The sequence below is a fragment of the Camelina sativa genome, chromosome 9 (assembly GCF_000633955.1).
Source record: "Camelina sativa cultivar DH55 chromosome 9, Cs, whole genome shotgun sequence".
In the NCBI taxonomy this organism is placed as follows: domain Eukaryota; kingdom Viridiplantae; phylum Streptophyta; class Magnoliopsida; order Brassicales; family Brassicaceae; genus Camelina; species Camelina sativa.
The window spans coordinates 31,107,479-31,117,386 of NC_025693.1; the positions used below are offsets into that span (position 1 = coordinate 31,107,479).

Here is a 9,908-nt window from a genome sequence, read left to right on the forward strand (position 1 = left end):
CGCTGCTCTGCAGTTTTGGCTAGCATCACATTATTAGTTTCAAAACTATCTAAGTTTGTTGTATAAAGTTTCTTTTTCCTTTCATTAACTCCATATTGCACTAGTTGTACAAACGTTATTTTTCTTTTAAATCAAATTTAACATTTTATTAAAAAAACGTAATAACAAGAGAGAAAAGGGATATTTTAATTCTATATGTATCTGAGAAGATTAATTACATCTAGTTCTATATGCTTTTAAACCCATAACAGGAAAGCCTTGGATTTGTTAGACTTATAATTACAAAAAGTTATCATTCGAAGATCCAGTTCTTAATCAATTTCATAAGAATCTTTGTAGGGGCAGTGTATTATTGAAATTTTGGCAGGTTATATGTGGTACTGTTTGTGGTTGACAACAACATATGTGAACTGTTTGTGATGTATGTATATATGTTTACATAAGACAAAATGATGGTGTAGCTTAGCAAACTAAATAAATTAATGGACCATTGGCTATTTGGCTGGGATAATTTTGGAGAAATGAAATAAAGAGAGTGACGTCGTAAGAATGTGGTGGGGAAGGGAAAAAGATTAAAGGGAAAATATACCGAATCTTCTCTTGTGTTTTGCGACTTGGCCGGTTCCAATTATTTTTCACACCCACTAAAATTCATAGTACTACATGCTAGGGAAATAATTTCAAGCAATATTGCACATTCCGATAGTTTAAGTTATAACTGAAATGAAAATATATTTATTTAAAATACCTTGAACTTAATTCATTTTTTTTTTTGTTTTGTATTGTCACCAATATTTAATTATTTTAAATATAAAATCAACTTTTCTCGTGTTGAAGTACTTTAATCACATGACTCGTAAGTTTAGAACAGTTAGTTATTCTAAAGTCTAAATACGTTACTAAAACAAACGTGCTTGGTAAGTCAAAGTATACACGAGAAACATGCACGTTACAATACATTTACAAAAGAATTTTGTTATTTTGTATTACTTTCGTGTAGTTTCAGGATCTATCAAACATGAAGTTTTGTCGATGACATCGACATGAAATGTCAGTTTTGTATGGGATTTACATCTTATGACTTTAATCAATGATATCTAATGGAAGAAACTTGCTAACATTTACTTTAAATAGTATGTAATCTAGTATAATTTGAGATGATAAATGATAGACTCATCATTAGCATGTAGAAGGCCCGGCTCAATAGTTGTATAGACCCAGAGCAAAAAAAAAAATTTGGACCCTTTTTCCATGTAAATTTTTTTTTTTACAAAATTTGGACCCTAAATGTTAACTAAAAAACTGAAAAAATCAATGGACCCTGTGCAAATGCACACCCAGCACATGCATGTGAATTTGTTATGTTCTTAGAAAATGTACTAGTATATATATTATTGATAAAACTGATCACGAAATGGGACTTGCAATTTTTGACCGTTACTTGTCAAAACTGTTTTAACCCCGTTGTAGAAACTTTTGACGACAACCAATCGAGCTTATACGTGTTTCGAACTTTAAAATAAGAAATAGTCTCGTGGCTTGGTGTAAAATTATGAAGCAACTAAGCGACAAAAAGGACCGCCCGTACTAGCCCGTGAGATCCAAACGCTACTTCTCTCACGCGCCTTTGTTGCAATATTTCAATATTCACTTAAGTAACATTGTGAAATTGTGACGTAAACTAGTATTTAAATGGCTGTGCTTATACATTCACTGTGTATGTGTATAGTACAAAACCAAGTAAATTAGTTAACCAAATCGGTCTGGTTTGCTCGTTCCGAAGTCCAAAACTCCAAAAACATGGACCGACGCAAACCGATGTTGGTAATTGTAAACCAACCACAATGCAAAAATTGGAGAGTAGAGGACACGCGATGTAGCGAGCGTGTGTTGTGTGGGGGGAGTTAGCGAATAGTTCGTCGTATTAAAACACCACCACTAATTTATAATGTTCGCTTCGTCATATCTGACTAATACTCATTTAATTAAAACATTATTTTACTTTATATTGTATTGTATTTCAGTTAAATTTAAATAAAATTAAAAGAAAAAGGGTTTGTCGTACTATTCCCCTCTCCACTAGATTCCTATTAAAACCTCTGACACAGAAAGAGGGGGTTCCAATCTCATTTAAAGAGAGAGAGAGAGGCAGAAAGAGAAAGACATCTTCTTTCTTTTGTCGTACTTCCTCTGTCTCTCTCTCTGTTAAATCTCTCTCTGTCTTTTTTTTTTTTTTTTGAAGATGTAAGGATTTTTTAATTTTTTTTTTATAAGAGAATCGTCTCTTTGTGTTTCTCAATAGCTTTGTCTCTCCTCTCGCTCTCTCTCTCTCTCTCTCTCCCTCTCGCCGACCACAAAATTTAAGTTTTTCTTTTTCTTTTGAAGTTCTTGAGGTAAACGATTCTCACTACTCTCCCTCTTATAGTTTTTTTATAATTCGATTCTGATTTTAATTTTCCTCCTTTCGAATTCTCTGGGCTTTGTCTGGAGAAAAAAAAAAAAAACCTAGAAAAGTTGTAAGATTTAGCGATTCGACAGAGTTCGAGAACGATTTGTATGGTTAGAATTTGATGTCGACGCACTTATTTATTATAAACTAATTGAAAATTTTGATGGTAACAGAATCTTTTGTGTGTGTGTGTGTGTGAATCGACTAACAAAGTTTTGTCTTAAACTTCTTCAAGTGGTTGTTGTTGTTGATGTGGTGGCTGCTGCTTAGAGTAGTGTAATCAATCTTGTTGCAAGTTGCCTTATTGTCTGATGACTCTGATCCGTTAAATACTATTATTTTATGTTTTTTTATTCATTTATTGTTGTATGTATACAATAGTGTTTCGATTTGTAACATTTTAGATTCCGTCTTTGACCAATAAATACGATATTTTCCTTCATAAAGTTTTTGTTTATTACTACTACACTACTACTACTACTGTTCTTTTTAACTATATATATTTTTTTTAATAACTTTGACAGCTACTTGTAAGTTCGTTTTAAGCATCAATTCGTTTATGCAAATAGAGAGAGAGAATCTAATGTCATGTCTTAGAAACGATCTTTTTGAGTTTTGATTTTTTTCATTACTAGGAGATCTTTTTGGAATCTATTCCTCTGTTTTTTTTTTTTTGGTTGATGAGAAGGAGGACCAGAGACAAGTCTCTTGTTTTTGTTTTTTTTTTCAGAGAATATCTGTTTGTGGTCTCTCTTTATGAAAATCTTTTATCTCTATCTTCTTTAGATTCTGCTTCTTCTCTCGAGTTGTTTACTTAGTGGCCAAGATTCACTTATTTGTCTCGACAAGCAAAATCTTCGAATATCTATCTTATCTTCTTCTTGCAACTTGTTGACAGACTTACAAGCTCTACTTTTGAGTTTATTTGTTTGTTTGTTGCTTCTTCTTATATCCCTTTTCCTGTTCTTTGTCTCCGGTGATATATAAAATTAGTTCTTTTTTGGTTAAACCACAGAACGTGTGAAGAGCTTTTAGTATCCAGAAGATCTTGTGCTTTACTAAATGGCTAAAGTTTATTGGCCGTATTTTGATCCTGAATACGAGAACTTGAGCACCAGAATCAATCCTCCAAGGTAACAATTATTTTACATTTCACACTTAAAAGAGCTATTGATGCTGTTTCCAAGAAGCCCATACTTTTTTTCTATGTTGTTGCAGTGTTTCTATAGATAACACTAGCTGCAAAGAATGCACTCTTGTCAAGGTAAGTATCTTTCTTCTTTCTCGGATTTTTAATCGATTTGATGATTTTAACTGGGATTTTGATGCATGTGAGACTATATATTATTTGATAGGTTGACAGTATGAACAAACCTGGAATACTACTTGAAGTTGTGCAAGTCCTAACTGATCTTGATCTTACAATCACTAAAGCTTATATATCTTCTGATGGTGGATGGTTCATGGACGGTAATAATGTTTTGCTCATTTCTACATTTACAACTTTTTTTTTTCTTCTAATAAAAATTCTAATTGATTTCATTTTCACATCTTATAGTATTCCATGTCACTAATCAACAAGGAAACAAGGTTACTGATAGCAAAACCATTGATTACATCGAGAAGGTAATATACATAAAAGCACTAAAGCTATGTTTAGTTTGTATAATGTAATGCAAATGGTTTGCTATTACCTTATATATCTGATTCTTGTTTTTTTATTCTTTTCTTTGAAAAGGTGTTAGGACCAAAGGGTCATGCTTCGGCTTCACAAAACACTTGGCCTGGTAAAAGAGTCGGTGTCCACTCATTAGGCGACCACACATCGATAGAGATTATTGCTCGTGATCGTCCTGGTCTCTTGTCTGAGGTCTCAGCCGTACTAGCAGACCTCAACTTCAACGTGGTGGCGGCTGAAGCATGGACTCACAACCGTAGGATCGCGTGTGTCCTCTATGTGAATGATAATGCAACGTCTACAGCGGTTGATGATCCAGAAAGACTGTCTGCCGTGGAAGAACAGCTCAACAACGTGCTGCGTGGATGTGAACAAGAAGATGAGAAATTTGCTCGGACGAGTCTCTCCATTGGGTCGACTCACGTTGACCGTAGGCTCCATCAGATGTTTTTTGCTGATAAAGACTATGAAGCAGTGACCAAGCTTGATGATTCCTCTTCTCCTGGACTTGAGCGCAAAATAACGGTTGAGCATTGCGAAGAGAAAGGATACTCTGTGATAAATGTGAGCTGCGAGGATCGACCTAAGCTCATGTTCGATATTGTATGCACGCTTACGGATATGCAATACATTGTGTTTCACGCCACGATTTCATCGAGGGGATCTCATGCTTCTCAGGAGTATTTCATCAGACACAAAGATGGTTGCACTCTTGAATCAGAAGGAGAAAAAGAAAGAGTTGTCAAATGTCTAGAAGCCGCAATCCATCGAAGAGTTAGCGAGGTAAGTAAACACATTTTCTTGGTGCATGTTTCTTGCATTAGAAGGAACACTTTCTAAAGTTATGCTCTGAAATGCAATTCTAGGGTTGGAGTTTGGAGCTCTGCGCAAAGGACAGAGTTGGATTACTGTCGGAAGTGACAAGGATTTTGAGAGAGCACGGGCTATCAGTGTCGAGAGCTGGTGTGACAACAGTAGGAGAACAAGCGGTCAACGTTTTCTATGTTAGAGATGCTTCAGGGAATCCAGTGGACGTGAAGACGATCGAGGCGTTGCGGGGAGAAATCGGACACAGTATGATGATTGACGTCAAGAATAAAGTTCCGAGCAGAAAATGGAAAGAAGAAGGTCAAGTTGGAACAGGAGGAGGATGGGCCAAAACCAGTTTCTTCTTTGGGAATTTGCTGGAGAAGATACTGCCTTGAGATGAAAGGTAACTTACAAAATCAATTACATTGTGTGGATAAATGTACTGTAAAATGTGTATTATGATCTAGATGGCCTTAGTGTGGTGTTTTACTTGGTCAGAGATTTTGGTGGTTTACCCAAAATCAAACCGAACCAAAACCGGTTTTCGGTTACTTTAGTCATACTATGACCGGGAAATGAACATGTCTATAAAAAGAATAATATGCAACTTTTCCTATTTTGGAAGGCTTGCTTTTGTCTATGTAATATCAATCCTTCTTGCTATCTTTTGGCCAATGTAAAATATCCTTCTTGTTAAGAATTTTGTTTACCTTATTTGATTATTGTGGAATGTGGAATAGTTATTTTTGGAGACCTTATGTTGTAATCTTTTACTATCAATTTGACTTAATTCAAAATTGAAATAAATTTTAATAAATCACCTGTGATAAAATAGTCTTGAATTTGGCCAAAATATGTCCTTGAATTAGGGAGAGGGCCAATGCAAAGTAGATGTGAAAAAGTCGAAAAGCAATAAAAGAAAATGGCATGGAGTGCGGCCTCGGGTAAGGGTAAGGCTAACAAGTAAGGGTAAGGGTAAGGCTAACAAGAAAACAGCTAGCTCTCTCTATATATGCACGACACTAAGAAAAAAGTAAACGGCTTGATGTTTCCATGTCATTCGAATGATATCATTTCATGTGTTTAAGCAATACTTAATTATTAAACTAAATTAACTCGTTGCGTGATCTTTCAAAAAAAAAAAGAAATAGAAGAATAAACTCGTTCTCGCTGAAACAATCAAACAACGGAACTTATGTGTTAAAAATATACAATTAATTTGCGTACGTATTGCTTATTTTAAATCAAATTGTGTATAAATTAATAGAGTAAGTATAATAATGTTAGTACTTAGTGGCTTTGTGCTTTAATTTCAAATCTATTAAGAAAACGCACCGTCGCATTGATGTTATATTTTTCTTTTATGGGAGATTTAACAAATCTAGATATAATTATTTTCTGTTGTTGACATGTCAAAACAATCAAATGTAGGATAGATTCATCAAAATATCCCTTCGTAGACTTATGGTAAACATAATTATAGACTAATCAAAACCGTCACTTCACCTTACAAACACAGTTATATATCATAGTATAAGTTCTTTATCAAACTTTATAAGCTTAAAATTCAAAATCAATTAGCAATAGTGAATTCTTTTGTTTATAGTATACTATATGAGATTACTAACAATCCTTCCTAACTAATCAAAATAACTAACAATACGTACTAGATTATCATGATACGGCTAAAACTTGGCGAAAAACAATAACTTATCATCATCACACTCGTAGTCATTATCATAGAACTAATTAGATGTTAGTCAATTCATGGGGGTTACCGGAGGTGGAGGGAGTGAAGATTTGGTGGGAAGTTATCCCATTAGAGCAAAAAAACGTGCCCACCAACCCAAAGGCCTCATTATCTCCAAAGGTGTTTATACAAGTAGCGTTCTGTTCTTTGAGATAGATATCTCCATAACTTTATATGTCAAGGTGCATTATATTTCCTGGTTTATGCAACGTTCTAGATTTTGCACTCCGACAAAAATCCCTAAAGTCCTACAATAAAATCTCCATCACAACCTCACATATTGGACACGTCGGAACAATCATATGATATTAATACAAAATCTATTTTATAATATGCTTAGGGCTTGGCATCTTCCTATTATATACGAAACGAGCAACGTAGGATGTGAGAAAAAAAAAGGTTTATTTATCTATCGTCTTCATACTTTTTTGCCCTGGGCGTTCGGCGGGTTCGGGTTATTCGGGTCGGTTTGTTCGGTTTAGAGAAAATTCGGTTTTTGAAAAATTCTGCCGAATTAAACCGAAATTGAATTCGGTTCGGGTCAATCGGTACTCGGTTTGTTCGGGTCGGTTATTAGATTTTAAATCAGTTCCGAATTTAAATCGAATTTTTTCTAATTCGGTTAATTCTAACCGAATAAACAAAAAAAGTTAAGATAATGGACTAAATTTACAGAAAAAAGTTTACAACCCACCAAAATAACAATGGACCTCATATACCCGGCTCAAAACAAACTAAATCAATCTGAAAATAAGTCCAATAGTTACAAGTCCAAATGGACAGATCCATTAGGGTTTTCCAAAAAGGATAATGTGCAGCGGCGATCTATGACGGCGAGCTGAGCTGAGCTGAGACGGCAAAGATGGACAGTTCTTGGGCATGCATTTTTTTCCCTACCATCACGAAAATCAACTACATCAACTAGTATAACTAAAATCATCAAACAGCAAAAAACAACAATTTCGATCTCATAACAACGAAAATTGAAAAGTTTAATAAAGGATGGATGTATCTATTTAGCACTTACAACGACAAGAACACAAACACAACAAAGTAAAAAATCCAGAAGATTAATGGATAATCTCTGATTTGAAAGTTGAAACTCAAACCCTAGAGTTCTCCAAATCGGATATGAAATTATCAATAAATAGGAAGAGGTTACAGAGCAAAGAATCAAACCTAGAATCAATCAATTAATTACCAAGAAGAAGAGCTTACCCTTAAGAAATAGAAGAGATGAATTGATAATTCTCTCTCGGAATCGTAGGAGACAGAGGTGAAGCAGAAGAGAAAGAAAATTAGGGTTAATGGTATAGGGTTAGGCTTATATATGTCTGCAGATTTTAATAAACCGATCGGTCCGATTACCGAACCGAACCGAACCGAAATCCGATTACCCAAAACAATTGCGCTGATCGGTTTAACTTACTCTCTTCGGTTTGTTCCGATAACCGGAAATTTCGGATTGTCCGGTTCGGTTTCTTCGGTTTATACCGAACGCCCAGGGTTTTTTCCTTAATATTCTTAAATCTAAACTAAATAGTGATATATCTTTGGACGTTATTGACTCGTAAACGGTCCCCTTAAAAAAAGAAGTGGAGTTTATTACTACATTATTATTATATGCGACTTCGGCTTCAATTTTTTAATCAAAATAGTTCTCGACTTTTGAAGGATCAGTTTACGTACATAATTAGATTAACCATTTCTTATTCGATTACTTAAATTTCTGATATTACAACTATGATTATGAATAACAAAAATAAAACATAGAAGAAGAGTCGAATTTTGGAAATCGAATTAAAGCATCAAATTGTAATGTACATATCTCCCTGTCAATTATAGACACGTGGCAAATCACGTGTCATATACTAGTCATTACCCGTACGTTAACTCTTTGCCTCTTTCTCTTTTATATACACAGAAAAAGTCTTTTTTATGTGATATTGTCTTCTTCTTATCTCTTTTTGGAGTACCTAAAAGAGCTTTTCAAAAAGATAACGGATTAGTAGTAATAAATCATTCGACGGAGGAGAAGAAACCCAGAAAAGAGGCACGAAGAACACTAAACTAATTTTGAGGTATGACATAAGTTAATAAAGTTTCGATCTTTTTTATTGGTTTAATTGATTCAAAATTAAGCTCTAAAAATAATGGCTTTTTGTTTATTAATGATGTAAATATAAAATAAAAGAGTTACATAAGAAGACAGACATTAATGTTTGCTGCGTTTTAGTTTAGTTTAGAGTTAAAGACCCTTTTTGTCCTAATTTTCAATTCTTATTTTCCGACATTTGTCTTAATTCTTTTGAGATATTTATTTATTTATCCTCTTAGTTTCTCTGTCTGATCTTTGTGGTGAATTAATTTAGAGAATCAAAGAAACCGCTTAAAATAAAAATAAAAAGATGGTGAGTGAAGGAGAAACAAGAAAAGAACTTAGCAGATGCTTCGAGAAGATGAAGATGGAAGGGTATGTGATCTCTGAGTGGAAAGATATCCCCGTGGAGCTTCTTATGAGGATCCTTAGCCTTGTTGATGATGATCGTACTGTGATCATTGCTTCTGGTCTTTGTAGTGGCTGGAGAGATGCTGTTTCCCTTGCCCTTACTCGTCTCTCTCTCTCTTGGTATGTCTCTATAGCCTTCTTCTTCTGTCTTTGTGTTCACTGTTTGCTTGATTCTGTTTATGTATGATTTGGTTCTGTTTTGGGGTTAATATAAAGGTTGAACCTTTTTGGCTATCTTCGTCAATTCAGGATGAATATTCATATAGATAAGGGTCATGGGGGGGGGGTGGTGATTGAAAGAGTCAAAACTTTTTTTGATTTGATCAGATTTTTGTTATGAAGGATAGTAGTTTCAGTTTGATGATTGGTTCCAATTTGTATCAGATACAAAGTTATAGGAGGAGAGTTTTTAATTTTTGTGTGTATTTGTTGTTTGTTATACAGGTGCAAGAAGAATATGAACAGTTTGGTTCTTTCTCTTGCTCCTAAATTCGTGAAGCTTCAGACTTTAGTACTGAGACAGGACAAACCTCAGCTTGAGGACAACGCGGTGGAAGCCATAGCAAATCGCTGTCACGAGCTACAAGATTTGGACTTGAGCAAAAGCTTGAAACTTACTGACCGTTCCCTCTACTCTCTTGCTCGTGGTTGCACTAGCCTCACTAAACTCAACCTTAGCGGATGCACTTCGTTCAGCGACACTGCTCTTGCG

General features: G+C 34.6%; 2 protein-coding genes across 2 annotated transcripts in view; both read left to right on the plus strand.

Annotated features, from left to right (window-relative positions):
* LOC104713366 (ACT domain-containing protein ACR3) lies at nucleotides 2,110–5,651 on the plus strand. The gene is made up of 7 exons (XM_010430465.2): nucleotides 2,110–2,393; nucleotides 3,465–3,582; nucleotides 3,668–3,713; nucleotides 3,805–3,919; nucleotides 4,008–4,075; nucleotides 4,188–4,910; nucleotides 4,994–5,651. Exons 2-7 carry the CDS (start codon nucleotides 3,512–3,514, stop codon nucleotides 5,330–5,332), a joined length of 1,362 nt encoding a protein of 453 aa, XP_010428767.1. The 5' UTR covers nucleotides 2,110–2,393; nucleotides 3,465–3,511; the 3' UTR covers nucleotides 5,333–5,651.
* LOC104715865 (F-box protein SKP2B-like) overlaps nucleotides 8,613–9,908 on the plus strand; it is a 2,067-nt gene continuing 771 nt past the window's right edge. Inside the window, exons 1-3 of the mRNA XM_010433239.1 lie at nucleotides 8,613–8,768; nucleotides 9,060–9,316; nucleotides 9,641–9,905. Coding sequence (XP_010431541.1) covers nucleotides 9,096–9,316; nucleotides 9,641–9,905 — 486 coding nt within the window. The 5' untranslated portion in view covers nucleotides 8,613–8,768; nucleotides 9,060–9,095. The remainder of the gene's footprint in view (nucleotides 8,769–9,059; nucleotides 9,317–9,640; nucleotides 9,906–9,908) is intronic.